This window comes from Bos javanicus, chromosome 18, assembly GCF_032452875.1.
Source record: "Bos javanicus breed banteng chromosome 18, ARS-OSU_banteng_1.0, whole genome shotgun sequence".
NCBI lineage: Eukaryota > Metazoa > Chordata > Mammalia > Artiodactyla > Bovidae > Bos > Bos javanicus.
This window is the reverse complement of record NC_083885.1, coordinates 54,694,829-54,710,894: the sequence shown is the minus strand read 5'-3', so window position 1 is coordinate 54,710,894 and position 16,066 is coordinate 54,694,829. Positions and strand designations below refer to the sequence as shown.

The window sequence follows — 16,066 nt, the reverse complement described above, 5'->3', positions numbered from 1 at the left end:
ATCCGCCCTCCCTATGTATCAGGGAAACTGAGTGATAAGCATTTTCCTCCCCTAACCCAAAACTTTCCTGAAGCTAAGAACTGCTTTCTCTGCCTGGACTTACAAAGCAGTATGGTTTATGCTGCTGGTGTCTGCTTCCTTTCTGGAAGTCTGGAATTTAGGTTCACGCTGGGTAGACTGTGCCTACGTGAACAGCCTCCCCCAAATTCACGGGTGGGTCCTGAGTCTCTAACGCACTTCTCTGCGCCTAAACTTTGAATACACGAATATACGTGGCCGCATTTTCGTTGCTAGGGAAACGTGCTGGGGCAGCCCTGCTGGGAAGAGCCAGAGGCAGGAAGGGGATTCTCCCCTTTGATCAGCTGCGTGTCCTGATCTCTACATCTCTACAGTATTGACTATACTGTATAAACTCTATATTGACTCCTGTAGGACCTCCTAGCAAGTTGCTGAACATGGGAGTGGTTTGGAGACCCTGACTCAACTGATAACCCTGAGTCAGACCCAGATGGAGAGGGGGCGGTGCCTGAAAAAAAGTCTAAAATGCAAACTACACCATACTGTTCACTGTTCCATTGTGTGTGGGCTGCCAGGAATTGCTTTATGAAATTTAAATTCTACTGCACTGTTAGCAGAGTGGCGCAGCGGAAGCGTGCTGGGCCCATAACCCAGAGGTCAATGGATCGAAACCATTCTCTGCTAGCTGCAATGTTTTTGGGCTTCCCTGGTAGCTCAGCTGGTAAAGAATCCGCCCGCAGTGCAGGAAACCCCACTTCAATTCTTGGGTCGGGAAGATCCTCTGGACAAGGGATAGGCTAACCATTCTAGTATTCTTCGGCTTCTCTGGTGGCTCAGTCGGTAAAGGACTCTGCCTGCAATGTGGGAAACCTGGGTTTGAACCCTAGGTTGGGAAGATCCCCTGGAGGCGGGCAGGGCAACCCACTCCAGTGTTCTTGCCTGGAGAATCCGCATGGACAGAGGAGCCTGGCAGGCTGCAGTCCGTGGGGGTCGCAACGAGTCGGACACGACTTACCGACTAAGCACAGCACTAAGTAGGGAGAGATTGGCATTTTTTATGGGAATGGGATATAATTAATGCAGATTCCAAATGCATATTTCTAGCCCGTGAATGCTAGATTTTTACATCCAACTGCCTACTCGACACAGCAGTTGAGCGTCTAACGGGCACCAGCAATCTGAGGTCCTGATTCACCCACCCCACTTCTGGGCCCCTCTCCCCCGTCTTCCCCCATCCTGAAATGACAACTCCAGATCAGGCAAAAGTCCGTTGGCTTTTTTCTTTGTAGGTCAGCCATTGATGGTGGATTCACTCTCAAAATGTGTCCTGGATGCACCCACCCCTCTGCACCCCGACCTGCTTGGCGCTGATGGAGCCGCCACCACCTCCGGGCGGGACTCAGGGAGGCCTTGCTTTCCCTGTCTGTTCCCCCACATGGCCACCAGGGGGTGCCAGTCCACACCAGCGGCCGCTCACGCCTGGCTTCCTCAACCACAGTCACCGGCATGGACCACCGGAACTTATGTTCCGACTCCCACTTACCTTCTGATCTTACACCCTCCTCACGACGCTCCAACTACACTGCGCTCCTTGCTTTTCCGGAACATGACCGACACACTGCCTCTTCAGAGGTTTTCTTTGGGGGGTGGGGTGGGGATTTTTCCTTTTTTACAAAATTGAGGTTAAATTCACATCACATAAAACTAACCATCTTAGGCTGTAGGATTCAGTGGCATTTGGTACATTCCAGATATTCTTTTTTAAACAATGATCTTGTCATCATTTCTTACAGGAAAGAATGGCAATGGGAGTTATGTATGTTTTAACTGTGGTAAAACACACTCTAATCTAATCTTTACCCTTAGAAGAATTAGGAAGACTTCCCTGGTGGTCGAGTGGCTATGACTCTGCGGTCCAATGCAGGGGGCCCGGTTCCAACCCTGGTCAGGGAACTAGATCCCACGTGCCGCAAATAAGACCCTGTGCAGCCAAATACAAATACTGTAAAAATAAATAAACTGGTCAGAGTCGTACTGTGTCCTTCCCTATTTTAACAGTTCTCTTAGACCTTAAGTATATTCCCTTGATCATTAAAAATTCTTCCCCTTCCCAAAAAGTTCTCCCCAAAGATGGTGTTCTCTTAAATGGTGATGAAATCTCCTATTGTGTAGACATCCCACTTGTAAAGACCATTTCTATTGCCTACATTTGGACAGTCTAATTTCAACTGTTTCTGTTCCGTCTTCCAAACAGCACAATGGCTGACATCTCTGCATCCATCGAGGCATCTTTTGAATTCCTGAATTCCTTTTGAAAAAAAAAAAAATGTGGAAAAACTGGGAAAAGTCTTAAGGAAAAAGAACCCCCTGGAATCCCCCACCCAAGAGACTCTGGGGTTAGTTCAGTGAACCGCAGCGTGGATGTGGGCAGATCCTGTTTGCTTTATTCCACAAAAGAGCAGAACACAAACACATTCCGGTATTACACATGCTTCTGACCCTGGGTAATGGCTGCAGAGGCTGGCCTCCCTCCCCCGAGGGGCCCGCCCGCCCAGCAGCCATTACCACGCTTCCTTCCATTCTGCACAGCCCTCTGACCAACCTGTCTCTATATTGTTTTTTCCCCAAACTTCCGGCCGTTTCCTTCGGGTCTGTTCCCAAGAGTGCAATCAGTGGGTCAAAAGGTAAGAACATGTATGAGTCGTCTTTGGCACAGATTGCAAGTTTCCATACTTTTTTTTTCCCCTAACCATTTTGTTTTTTCCCCGAACATTATTATAATAGCCAACACTCCTGTAGGGCTTACTCTGCCCCAGGCCCTTTTTCTAAGCACTTTTATGTACAGATTCCATCCTTGGAATAACCCACACTTGGAGACGGGGACTCTGGGGCACAGAGAGGTGAAGTAATCTTCACAAGGTCACACAGCTAGTAGGTAAGAGAGCTGGGTTGTAAAATCAGAAACTGGTTCCCAAGCCGACGCTCCTAACCACAATTTAAGGCTCCTGCCTACAGGTGGGTTTTTTTTTTTTTTTTTTGCTGCACTGGGTCTTAGTTGCAGCATGCAAACTGCGGCGTGTGGGATCTAGTTCCCCGGACCCAGGAATGAAACCACGCCCCCTGCGTTGGCTGCGCAGAATCTATCCTACAGAACCACCACCACCAGCAGTGTAGTGGTAAAGGATGGAGGGAAGCCCCTAGTAGCTAAAGCTTTAGAAGGCCAACTCACAACCACTCTACAGTATCAGTGTACTATCATTTATTCCGTCATCACCCAGCTGGTGGGCTAATTCCATTTTTATACCACAATCAGGCAGATACAGGTTCTGTGGTGCTGGAAGCCTTTTACAATTGGGGGACTCACTGTAGGAAAAATAGCAAGTTACAAGTTCAGGAGGAGGCGTAGGAGCTTGAAAGGGACTAGTGCAAGTAATTGGCCTCGAACCTAAGCTTCACCAGCATCATGCTAAATCCTAATGTACTTTCCCCCAATAATTATTAGGAAGATTTTCAGACAGTAAAGGCAAGAGTTTTCCTGGGACTGCCACCTAGATTCCACCATCACGTTTCCCTGAGCTTGTTTGAAGTCGAATCTAGATATCTATCCCTCCCTGATCTGTCCCCTATTCCCCCTTACTATTCATTTCAAAAGAAGTTGCAGATCATGGGGTTGTATCACTGCAGCTTGCAAATCATTTAACTAGAGTTCAGCATTTTTTCTTTTAATGTAAAAACCAGAAGTGAAAATGTAATTCCGTGCAGGAAAACCCACATTGTCTTTGCAGCTGACCTCCGGTTTTTTTTTTTTTTTTTTTTGCACACAGGAACACACACATTCCCCCGGGGCCATTAAACAGCACTTCCTGAGACCTCAACACTTGCCCTCTGGTAGCCGGGACCACCCCACCCCCCAGGTGTCCTAGTACCAGACAGATGCTCCGCGGGCCATCTATGGACATTAACAATCTCCCTTCTTCCAGCAGTTTAGCTTCCTTCAGACTCCCTCCCCAGGATGGATTACTGGGTCAAAAGGCTGAGGCTTAAGGCTTTACCAGACGTGGCTTTCATTTTCACTTCAACTTACCCTCACTGACCCCTCCTGTATATACACACAGAGTTGTTTGTCTGTACAACACTCTTTTCTATTTTTAAGATGGCAGAAGGGGAGGAACAGCAGAAACCCTTAAATCGTGATGTCAGGGGAAGGGGAGGCTCTGACGTTAGTCTCTCCCTTCAGCCATGTTTTATAAATTGCCTGCTCTATTTTTATAAACATCTTGTCCTGGAGCAATCCGCCTAAAGGCTGTGGTTTAAAAGAAGAACAACAAAAAAACAGAGGAAGACTAAAGGAAAAGCAAAAAGCAACAAGCACTTCTGGCAAGATACCATGCATGATGTCAAAACGAAGAGCCTGGGAGAAATGTTTGTAACATGTATGACAGCCTTCAGATCCGTAATAAACAAGCAGCTACTACAAATAAACAACAGTCCAAGAGGAAAACAGCCCAAAGGTTTGGAGAAGCATGGAAGAAACTGCGAGTGATCATTTGAAAAGCTGCTCAACCTCACTGGTAATCACACAGTAAACTTCAAAAATTCATGAGGCCGTATGGTAGTAGTTAGTAGCCGTGCTCTTGCCTGGAGAATCTCAGGGACGGCGGAGCCTGCTGGGCTGCCGTCTGTGGGGTCGCGCAGAGTCGGACACGACTGAAGCGACTTAGCAGCAGCAGCAGCACACAGTAGTAGAGCTTTGAGCAAGCAAGGGGGCACCTCGGCAAACACCAGCACGGCCTACGCAGAGAGCAATGTGGCTGAATCCAAACGACCCTTTAAGACACTTTCCCTGTAGCCCAGAGATCCACTTCCAGGTACTTGTCCTACAAACTCAGGTGAAATGGCACAGGTACACAGCCATCCCCTTCCAGCTTCACCAGGAGTAATATGGGCCTGGGTGAGTGGAATTCTATGCAGCTGTGGAAAACAATAAAGATGAGCCTACACAGATGCAGAAAATTCCCCAACATGTGCTACAGGGCAAATTATAGAACCACATGAATATCATCCTATCCAAAATGCAGAAGAATGAAGACTTCTATTTTCTGACACCTGTGTATATAATTTAATAGACTCACACAGGGTGGAGCCATTCACAGCAAACTGCAGAGAAAGCTAGCTACCTGTGCAGAGAGGTTTGGAATGGAGGTCAAAGGTCAAGGGCAATATTCACCCTTTCTCTGGTACATTTATGAACCACAGTGACGACTTACAGTGAGACCACACTTTACTACTTGTAGGATAAAGATTTGAAAAAGTCCTTTACGGTGGCAGGAGAGGATTAACCCCTACTGATGAGCATCAGTTTCCTCACTTTTAAAAGGGGGACAGATCATTCCTGCCTCCTGAACTGGTGGCTGGACGAGGCAGGACGGGCAGGTTGTGAACGTCAGCTGCTGCTCCAGCCCTGTGACGGGGGTGCTCTCAAGGTCTGCCTCCCCACCACTGGATAGCCACCCCCTGCGTCAGAAACCCAAGCGCACACCCACACCGCAGGCCTGTCTCCTCTGCCTGCCGGCCCGCCCTGGCTTCCCACCAGGCTTCGGTGGAGATGAGGTCCTGGCACCCACATCCCTGCGTGCTAAGCAGGGCAGGCAGGGGTAGCAGTTGCCCCCGGAAGGGAGACGAGTCACAAGTCACAGGTAGCAAGGTGTTGGTCAGGAGGTGCTTTATTGTGGGGTGGGGCTCCGGCGTCTCTTGGCAGCTACAACCTGGGGGCAGAGGGGAGGCTGAGGGAAGACCAGGGGAGGGGGCCTGACATCCTGCCCATGTGACACCTTTCTTCTGGCAGGGCCCCCCCCCCCACACGTCCCCTGTGGCACCCTCCCTGGCCCGACCCTGGGGTCCGGTGGCTCTGGCGGGCTGAGCCTCTCCTGGGCTTGGCCAAGGCAGCATCGCTCCACCCCCGGCCACGGCGACTGGGTGTGGGAAGGGCCCCGGGACCAGCTGGAGACACCTGGGGAGAGGGGTAGCCACTCACTGGATCTCCCGGAACGCCCGCTTCTCCACCAGTTTCACTTTGTACTTGCGCTTGAACCTGGAGGAGAGAGGAGACAGCAGTCAGCGACCACCAGCCCACCCGCCGCGGAAAGGTCCCGGAGGCCCGCCACCGCCTCGGCCCCGCCCTTACTTGGCTCGCTCCCGAGGCTCGATCATGTTCCTCCTCTGGAAGCTCTTGAACCGGTCACGGAGGATGTTGCCCTCGGGCTGCGGGATATGGAGAGGCCTCAGCGGGCGCCTGGCACAAACCCTCGGGCCCTGACCTCTCCACGGAGGCCAGTGGGGGGGTCAGCCTTGCAGTCCCCCTGTGAGCCAAGGCGCCCAGTCTGGCCTCGTGTACACCAGGGACTCGGCCTGGTCCTGAGCTCATGGGGTGACAGGTACTGACCCGTGGACCAGCCCTGAGGAGGTGGCTGGAGAAGCGGGAACGGGTAGGGCCAGCAGTGGGGCTTGGAGAGTCAGAGGAAGAAGGGTGCAGGGCGGCCCGCTGCCCGGACCCCGGAAGCAGGCAGGACCACACAGGGCCCGTGGCCATGCGAGGAGCTGGGTTTTCTCCTGGGGGCACCGGGGAGCCACAGCAGCTTCTGAGCGAGGGAAGAACAAGCTTTGCTCTGAGCTTTAGGGAGACCCCTCTGGGACCAAAGACACGGAAGGGTGGGGCTGGGGGACCAGGGACAGCCCAGGAGAAAGGACTTTCTGAGGGTCCCAGGCTCCAACCATCGCATCACCCGCCCATCACCCTGGGGGACCACGTGCCCTCAGCCCCCAGGCATTAGCCCAACCGGCCCCGCCTGGGGGTAGCCGTGATGTCGCCCACAGTCCCTGCGGACACGGGGAGCAAGGATGGGTGTCATCACTGGGCACGGGCGCCTCCCCTTCAGCACCCTGGCCAGACAAGTACCTTCAGGGTCCTGAGCGAGTCAGAGAGCTCTGAGCTGAGCTGCACGTCGATGTCGGGGTCCTGATACCTGGAGGACACGGGGCGGGGTGTCCAGGGGGTCAGCCCAGCCCGGCACACAGGACCTGGGGCCGCTCCCGGGAACCTTACAGGCCCAGCAGTAAGGGTCCGAGAACCTGGGGCTTTGGGGAAAGAGGGTCTCCCGGGAGGAGCCCAGGCTAAGCAAAGGTAGGAGGGCGCCCACCACGGGGTGGGGACCCCTCCCGGCCTCCCGGGGAGCCCCCGGGCCGGGCCTCACTTGAGCCGCCCCAGCCGCCTGGGCTTGTCCACCTCCGCCAGCCGCTTTGCCTTCCGCTGCTCCCGCCGCCGGGCCAGCTCCGCCAGGCGCCGTGCCACCTGCGCCTTGATCCCGCGCAGCCTGAAGAGCTCCTGGTGCCGAAGGCGGGTGGCCCGCACTGCAGCCTGCTGCATCCTCTGTGGGGACAGCAGGGTCAGGGGCCCAGCCAGAAGACACCCCGCCCTGGCCACCTGCTGCCAGGTCACAGGCATGTACCCACGGGGACTGTTTGCTGAGCCCACCTTCCTGGCCCTGACCCATTTGTCTCTACGGTTCACACACCCTTCCCCAGCCCTCATCCCGAACATAAGCCCCACGGCGGCAGGGGCGTGACCTAGAATGTTCCCCACTGTGTCCTCAGAGATGAGGTCGGGAACTAGTCCTCCACTGACCAAGTGGCTTCAGGGATCCCAAACAGCCCCTAAAGACAGGCTGTGAGCCTGGGAGAAGCAGGCCGGGGCCCGCGGCGCTCACCAGCATCCGGGCAGCCTTCTCCCGCCGCCGCTGCTGCTCCGTCTTCTTCTCCAGGGCAGCTGGGCGGCCGGGCGCGGGCGAGGCCTCCCCTCTTGCAGCCGGGTCTCCCGCCTCGGGCCCCTCGTCCTGGCCCTCGCCCGGCTCGCCCTCCCCGTCAGACTCCTCTAGCAGCCCCTGGCACATCTCCCGGAAGGCAGACTCCTGGGGAGAGGGGGCGGGTCAGGTGCGGGTCAGGGGGCGGGTCAGGGGCGGGGCGGGCGGCGAGGGTGGGTCTGTGCTCACCTGGGTAGCAGCCTGCTCCGAAGCCGGCAGGGCCAGCTGCCGCTCCAGCTTCTCAGCCGCCTTCTCCCGCTGCAGCTCCACCTCGTGGGCCGCCCAGAGCAGGTTCTGGGAGGGGAAGGGTACGCGGGTGAGGACCCAGACCCGGGGGGCCTCTCCTTGAGTCACAGACCTGGCCCTCCCACCTCCCACCTGCACCCTCACCCTGGTGCCCAGCCCCCCTGCACTGGCTCAGGCTCTGCTCCTCACCCTGGCCTCCCTACAACAGCCAAGGGGCTTCGAATTCTTAACCTCACCCCTGCTCTTCCCGTTCCTCTTCAAGGACAGTCTACTCTGCCCCAGTACATGGGAATTCCTCAGACAGGGCAGAGCGGGGGCTGTCCAAGACCAGGGAAGACAGGGCATTGGGGGATGACGGCCGACCGGCATGAGACTTCTTTCCAGGGTAACGAAGATGGTATAAAACTGACTGTGCTGCACAACTCTGGATATACCTTACACCACTGAACTGTGCCCTCTATGTGGGCAAATCACAACGGCCTGGGAATCAGATCTCAATTATCTTCAAAAAAAGAGAAAGACTATCTGATCTCTCTGTGAGGAACAACCTTAGTGACCAGCCTTGTCCTCTCAGAGTTTAGCATGGGTTTGCTCCGAGACACCACTCCCCAGGGACGGTCGCGGCCCTCGCCCCACTGGCTAGGAATCCATCCCCCAGTAAACGACCCTGGCTGGCATTCACAGAGCACCTGTGTTCACTAGTGACCTGGGTTTCTCTTGGGAAATCTGTGCTCCCCAACCGCGGGTGTTTGTCCTCTTTGCTCATGACATCGGTGCCTAACAGACACCTATGAAACGAACAGCGACTCTCGCCACCAGTTTTTCCGGTTGCTAAACTACCTTTGCCAACCCGCAAGGCTCACGTGGTCACGTGGTTTGTTGCTGACAGCTGAAAGCCTCTTGCGTTTATGTCTGAAACATGCCACTGTCTCCCTCACCTCCGGGTCTTTGCAGATGCTGTTCCCTCTCTCTGGAACACCCCATCGTCTCTTACCACAGCAAACTGCCCCCAGTCCCAGTGTTGATGCCCCCTCCTTCAGGAAGCCCTCCCTGATTCCCAAGGCTGGATCTGATGCTCCCTCCGTGCCCCTCCACCCCAGCCCTGCCCCCTGTGAGACATCATGGTCCAGGAAGAGGTCTGTCTGCCCAACAAGATTGTGATCCCTGGGAGGACATGCTGACTGGCCAAGTGCCGACCAAAGAGAGGCCTGGCGAGGCGGCGACCTGCGTACCTGGTGGTCCTCAAAGGCTGGGTTGTACGAGGCTCCCGCGGGTGTCACCTCCACGGCAGGTACCCGAGAGGGCTTGGTGTGCAGATGCTGCGGCCGCTGGAGGAAGACAAGACCAAGGCTGGGTGAGACCCAGGAGTCCCGCGTCTCAAGCTCCCGCAGGCACCAGTGCTGGGACCCCGGGCCTGGGAGGTGGCAGAGGCCTCAGCACAACCCACAGCCTTCAACCTGGGAGGGGCCTGTGGCATCTGAATGATGCAGAGAGGGACCGGCACCCCAGGTACGGCATCCCCAGGACAAGCAGGAGCTCTGCTCGCCTTTCCTGAGAAGAGTCCCTGTCGTCCAAGTGGTGGGGGACACTCGCAAAATCATGTGGCACAGTCATCAGGCCGCCACTGCAATCGGCAGCCAGGTTGGGCAGAGAGTACGAGGGTCCCTGTCAGCAGAGGGCACAGCCGACGAAGGGCCGACAGACCCTCAGAGCAGGCCCCCGAGAGCTTGTGACAAAGGCACGGCTCCCAGCTCAGCTGAAACCTGCCCATGGCTTTCTAACAGCTCCCGGGGGGCCCGAGCCCCGGCTCAGCTCTGAGCAGCAACCCCCAGCCAGACCCCCGTGTCCCTGCTCAGCTGGCTCCCACCCCAGCAAAAGCCTGGGGGTCACCAGGCTGCCCCTCTCCAGCCCCCACTGCCCACCAGGCTGGGTGCTTCTGCCTGAGGACTTCTCCTGGGTCACCCCCAATTCCTCTCCATGCCAGGGTGCCTGACCCACCACAACCCCACCTCCACAGAGCACCCCACTACACCACCGCTCTCCTGTGCAGAAGCACTTGAGATAAAGCTCACAGCCAGAGCTGGGCTGCCCACTGTGTTCTCCTCCCCGCCAGCTAGCCCCACAGGCCTGCCCTCGCCTGGAGGCTCCACCCTTCCATCTCCAAAGGCTTACTCACTACCCCAGGGCTCCAACCCATTCGCAGCATCTTATTTCCCTGTGAAGGTTTCCCTCGTCTCCCTAAAAAACGTCCCACCGCTCCACTTCCTCCCTCAGAGGCAGCAGACCCGCGCATGGCCTGGCTCCAGCCTGTGCGTTCACAGTCCTAGGATGCTCGGGCTCTAACACGGCATCTCTATGGGCCCATCCTCTGACCCCTAGCTCCGAGGACGCCCTGATGATGAACTCTCACCTTCACGCCTTTCTTCTTGGTCTGCTCCAGGAAAAACTCATCCTGGCCCTCCAAGGGCCGGTCCAGAGGGTCTGTGGAGGCAGTGAGGGGCGGCTGTGGGACAACATCTTGGCCCCGAGGGGCTCCCTGCTACTCCTCCTCCCTTTAGAAAGATGGCACCAAGTACTTATGCAAAGATAGCCAAGGAGGGACTGATTCTCAGACCCCAAAGGGCTTCGAACGCCAGGGAAGAGCATGTGAACGGGGTCCAGAAAGCAGAAAAGACCCGTTCCAGAAAGCAGCATCAGCCCGTTCCGGAAAGCAGAGCAGAAACGAGGACAGGGAGCCCCTTCGAGACACCTGACTATGCCAAAGACCCTCAGTGACACCCACAGGGTGCTCCCTGAGGTCACTGCACAACCCAAAGGCCTGGGCCTGGTGGCAGGGACACTCACTGCCTTTGGCCCAGAGGTCGTAGAAGGGCCGCTGGACGGTGTCTTGGGGCCCAGGCTTGGCTGTGGCCGCTGGGGGGTTGAGAAGCCTGGCCTGCGCCCTGCGCACCTCCCCGGGCAGCTTGCCCTGCTTCACCAGCCTCTCCCATAGCTGCTCCTTCCGCTTGAGTTTCCTGGCGTTGGGAACCTGGTGGGCGAGGACGCTGGGTGGGGGAGAAGCAGCCCAGAGCAGTGGGTGAGTCGCCCCTGCCCCTCAGACACCCCCAGCATCTCCTCCTTCCTTGAGGCGCGTTCTCAGGCTCCTGCTACTCCTCACTCGGCCGGCAGCTTCAGAGCCCGCTTCCCACACCTGTCTCCCTGCTGAGCTCCAGACCCAACACCACTACGGCCTCCGGGCCCTCAGCCGGGAGGCCTCCAGGGAACTCACAGTCGCTTCAAAACCAACCTCAGCCTCCCTCTGCTCCCCACCCCCCATCCAGCCCCCTCGCACTCCTTCAGAGTCAGTCACCAAGCCGTGCCACACCCTGCTCCCAACGGGGGCGCCCGCCCAGCCCTGCCCTCCGGCCCCAAAGCCCTTGGGCAGGTCTAGGCTCTTCTCTGCCTGCCCCAGCCGGGCCCCATCCTCACTGCCTCCAGTGTGTCCTCCAAAGCCCCTAATCCGACGCCGTCTTCCCACCAGCATGCTTCACCTGTCACCCCTTTTCCCTACAATTCCTTTGGGGCCAAGAAGTGAGTAGGGGTCCCACAGAAGGGCACAAGGCCAGACCTGGGGGCGGTGGGGGAGGGGAGGACAGTCTGAGGGGTCAGGGGACACTCACTCTTTGGGAACAGGGACCTTGGAGGTGTTCTCTAGGATGAGGTCGCTCCGGAGGGGCTTCTTGAGAAGCAGTGACCTCTTCTGGCCTTTGGTCCTCTTCTTGTTCAGTTCTGGGGTTGGCAGAGAGCAGAGTCCACGCTTCAGGCCTCCTCACTACCCAGGAGGGCCTTCCAGCCCTCCCCAACCCCCCGGCCCCACCACTGGAGCCATCAGATCTGCAGGCCCCAGGCACCCACCTGAGGAAAGAGGCCCCCAAGGGCAGGGCCCAAGCTGTGACCACCCCCCACACCAATTTCCTGAGCCAGCTGGAGGTAGCCCTGTGCTGGGGACCCAGCCCCACAGCCCTGCAGACAAGCGGCTTGCTGAGGCAGCAGAGAAGTGGCCACAGAACCTTCAATACTAAAGAGAAAAAAGTGACGCGGTGACATGAGGCCCAGGGAGCTGGACTCAGGACAGACCCAAGACCATTGATTCTCAGCACGGGGCCATTTCCCGCCTTTACTTCTAAAGCACAGTAAGAACTCCAGGACAAAACATGCTGGGACAAAATCTGTATCCTTCCACTGGCTACGAAACCTGACGGAAGTGACTTTGCTCCTATGCGGCCAAAACAAGAATGTTTAATGCCTACCCTAGAGGTCAGGTGAAGATATGATTACAGCTGACCACTGAACACGGGTTTGAATTCATACCCAGACTTGCTTCAATACTAAATACTACAAGAATCCATAGATATAACACTGAGAGTAGAGAGCTGATCACAAATAATATGCGAACCTTCGACCATGTGGGAAGGTCAGTGCCCTGAACCCCTGTACTGTTCGAGGGTCCGTTGCATTTCAAGATCCCACAGCAGTGATCACCCACGAAAGCATGCAATCGCTGTCATTGTTTAAAAAAAAAAAAAACTAAGACAGAATCTAGAACTATTTCCTTGCCAAGGCAGCTCCCTGCCTGACCCTTCAGTATACAGAACAAATTTCCTCACTTCTGTAAAAGCGTCTTTAAGAATCCTTTCTTACCTGCTTAAAGACTCCACCCACCCACCAAAGACGGCCCTTCATTTTCCGTAGACCAGATCCCCTGACTGATCTCATAAATGCTCATAAAGGGTATCCTCCTGTAACAGCAATCTGGTATTTTGCTTATTAAAGCTATTGGCTTTCCTATTAAAATGCATCTCTTAGCTTTTCTATCCTCTCCTTAAAGAAGGCCGCTTATTCTTTATCTTCTCTACGTGTTGAGAGTAAACCCTATTACTCACTGAAGCAAATCCTAACTTGCTTCTCCTCTGTTTATTTTAGCCAGGTTCCAACCCTGTATTTTGACAAGTTAAAGCAAGCAGGCCAAGACAAGTTTCTTACCAACTCATTCGAGTTGATCCTTTTGTTCTCATTAAAGCACATCTTACTGACTTAGACAGGGCTGTTTCCTTACAAGTCCTTAGTTTGCTTTTCTGCAAATTAACGGAGACCTCCTAAGTTATGTCCTTATCTACTCATCAAGGCATATCCCTACTAGCTTCTTCTCTAGGCACTGAGATTTCTCTGAAACTTCAGAAAGAAAATGAGTTATTTAGGTTGGTCATTAGCTTGCTTTCTACTCATTTCAGGTCCTCTTGTTTATAGCAGAGACCCTTTTCTGATGGTGTTTGCCATCCAAGCCACGCCGTGTTTTGGGGCCGAGGTGGCCTGCTGCTACTGCTACTGCTAAGTCGCTTCAGTAGTGTCCGACTCTGTGCGACCCCATAGACGGCAGCCCACCAGGCTCCTCTGACCCTGGGATTCTCCAGGCAAGAATATTGGAGTGGGTTGCCATTTCCTTCTCCACGAGGTGGCCTAGGTAACGACTAATCGCCATAAACCGCCACTGAAACCCTTCCTCACCTTTATCCTTGAAGCCAGTGTCCACGAAGAAAAGTTTCTCATCGGGGGCCTCTGATATCAAGCCACTGGGAGATGGAAATGCAGAATGTCAGCCATAGATCGGAGGGGGCTGCGGAAGGAGCAGGTTTAACCTCTCAGGGCCAGGTTTTCTTATGATGGTCATTCAACCACGCACTAACCGCCTGGAGTCCCCTCTAGGCCAGGGTCCCTCCGTCCAATTTGCAGAATTTAATACGTAAAACGCACTAAACTACGGTGAGTCATTGGACGCAGACATCAGGAAAACTATACGCGGTTTACCTGGGAGTCTCGTATCTGGTAACCTGATCAAGTCTCCCAGCCTCTTGTCCAGAGTCCCCGGCCCACCTGCTGGGTTTCTTCGGCTGTGTCCCAACAGGCGCTCCCAGCCCGCCGGAACTAACCCCAGGCAGCACGGCTTCCCACCCCGCTACACAGAACCTGGTCCTGCTGCCGGAAGTCCGGCCCTACGCACCCACTCGTGCGCTCCTGCAGCCGCACGTCCTCCAAGAACTGATCGACTTCCAGTCCCAGAGGCTCTTGAGCGAGCCGCCTCCAGCCTCGCTTCTTATTTCTTGGGCCTCGTCGCCGCCTCCTCAGCGCTGGATCCACTGACGTGGGCCGCAGCCCCAAGAAGCCGGTATCGGTCTCGCTTTTCGAGCACTGCCCGCCACCACCACCATTACTTCCTGCCGCCATCTTGTTAAAGAAAGAGCCACACCGCCGGTACCCGGAAATCCGGTTTGGGGCATGCGCGCGCCGAAATCCTGCCCCTTCCAGTGACGTACTTCCGCTGGCCGCCATCTTGGTAGGGTGGCTGGAGCCACGAGGAGGCTTGAAGGCCGCCATCTTGGTAAAGGATAAATGGCTCCTCCCTCTTCTACAGATTCGGGCCGGGCCCGGGTCGTAGGTTCCGGGTTCTAGACCTAGGCGAAATACCTTTCCCGACAGCCTAGAAGTACTTTTTTAATCTGAATATTTTTAATTTGCTGATTTTTTTTTTTAAAAAGTCTAGTTTTCTTAAAAAAGTAAAGTTAGATGGGACGTCCCTGGCTGTCCAGTGGTTAAGACTCTGCGCTTCCACTGCGGGACAAAATGGGAAACTTAAGATACCCTACATGCCCTGCTGTGCAGCCAAAAAAAAAAGAACTGTCAGGGCAGATTCGGGACAAGGCACATTCCAATCGCAGAACGTTTGACCTGTCAATGTTCCAATCCTAGAATCTTGGAAATTAAAGAGCTTTCAGAAGTCGAGGTTGGGAGCACAGAACGTTACGTATGCATGCCGTACGCCAAATGTTAGCAACATAAAATATTAGAACCCTAGAAGCGCACGCTCAGAATACTGAGCCTCATAGGTTATTCTGGAGATTAAACAAGGTAATATATACAAAGCCCTTAAGATGGAGCTAAACGTTAGCTATTGTTACTGCCTTGCCCCTTGAGAGTTCATCTTATAACAAATCTAGTCTGTTTACAAATAAGGAAGGAAGCTCAGAGGCCCTGGGGTCCTGGCAAGCATCCATAGGGATCCAGAGCCTCATAAACGCACAGAGAGGGAAAACGCCACTTGGGGATTCACATCGCAGAATTCGGCATGGGAAAGGTGACGGGCCCCCGGGTTGTGGCCCTAGAGACCCGCTTACCCATCACCTGGGACTGGGCAGGGTGGGGTGGCGGGGCGGGGCGGGCAGTGTGAGAAGTGGGGGGTGTGGTCACCGACTCGCCAACCTAGCTCTCGAGCGTCCACCAGGGGGCGCCAGGAGCCGAGCCACTGGGCGCGCGTGGGCGGGGAAGGCGCGAGGACAGCGTGTCCCCGAGCGCCGTGGGTGTGGCCTGGGTGTGAGTTCGCGGAACCAGGAGCTGGGTCCGCTGCGTTGCGGAGGCCCGAGTCCCCCGGGTGTGAGCCAGAGCTTGCGCACACTTGGTGTTCCTGATGGGCAGCATCACCGCCTCTCCTCCGGGAGCCCGCTGGTGTTACATGTCAAGAGCTGTGTTCCCAGGTTGTGTGGGTGGACGTTGGAGGAGAGGGAGGAGGGCAGGGGTGCACACACACGCGCACACACACACACACACAAAACCCTACGCCCCAGGGCTTGGTTCCCAGGCTCCCACGGCAGGAGGTAGGAAGGAGGGATGTCCCAGAGGGAGGGCCCCAGAGTAATTTTTCTACGGAAAATATGTCGGTCTGGCCCCCAGCCCAGGCCTGAGTCATCAGGCTCCCGATGCATTGAGTCATGGCCTCCACCTCCGCCCCTGAGAGCTTGGAGGGACCCCCCCCCCCCCCGCCTCGCTCCCCGCCGTGAAGTCCTGCCCAGGGTCGTCCTTCCCCAGGGGGTTTGGGCCGAGAGCGATCCCTGCCCTCATCCCATCCCAAGACAGCC

At 55.6% G+C, this 16,066-nt stretch overlaps 1 protein-coding gene and 2 non-coding genes across 4 annotated transcripts; 1 reads left to right on the top strand and 2 right to left on the bottom strand.

The window, feature by feature from the left end:
• The first annotated feature begins 630 nt into the window (after nucleotides 1-630).
• TRNAM-CAU (transfer RNA methionine (anticodon CAU)) lies at nucleotides 631-702 on the top strand. The gene has a single exon. It is a non-coding gene; the product is annotated as a tRNA-Met (tRNA).
• Nucleotides 703-5,725: 5,023 nt separating this feature from the next.
• Nucleotides 5,726-14,416, bottom strand: NOP53 (NOP53 ribosome biogenesis factor). Of its 2 annotated transcripts, XM_061388830.1 has the most exons (13): nucleotides 14,158-14,416; nucleotides 13,665-13,729; nucleotides 11,780-11,888; nucleotides 10,965-11,164; nucleotides 10,531-10,601; nucleotides 9,353-9,448; nucleotides 8,064-8,168; nucleotides 7,782-7,982; nucleotides 7,269-7,444; nucleotides 6,974-7,040; nucleotides 6,203-6,279; nucleotides 6,053-6,109; nucleotides 5,726-5,783 (listed from the first exon to the last, which is right to left on the bottom strand). In XM_061388830.1, exons 1-13 carry the CDS (start codon nucleotides 14,379-14,381, stop codon nucleotides 5,777-5,779), a joined length of 1,455 nt encoding a protein of 484 aa, XP_061244814.1. In that variant the 5' UTR covers nucleotides 14,382-14,416; the 3' UTR covers nucleotides 5,726-5,776. The 2 variants fall into 2 exon arrangements, with proteins under 2 accessions (XP_061244814.1, XP_061244816.1); XM_061388832.1 differs by lacking the exon at nucleotides 5,726-5,783 and having other exon boundaries at nucleotides 6,049-6,109; nucleotides 14,158-14,407.
• LOC133231199 (small nucleolar RNA SNORD23) lies at nucleotides 6,826-6,935 on the bottom strand. Its single transcript, XR_009731078.1, has one exon. It is a non-coding gene; the product is annotated as a small nucleolar RNA SNORD23 (small nucleolar RNA).
• Nucleotides 14,417-16,066: the final 1,650 nt, after the last annotated feature.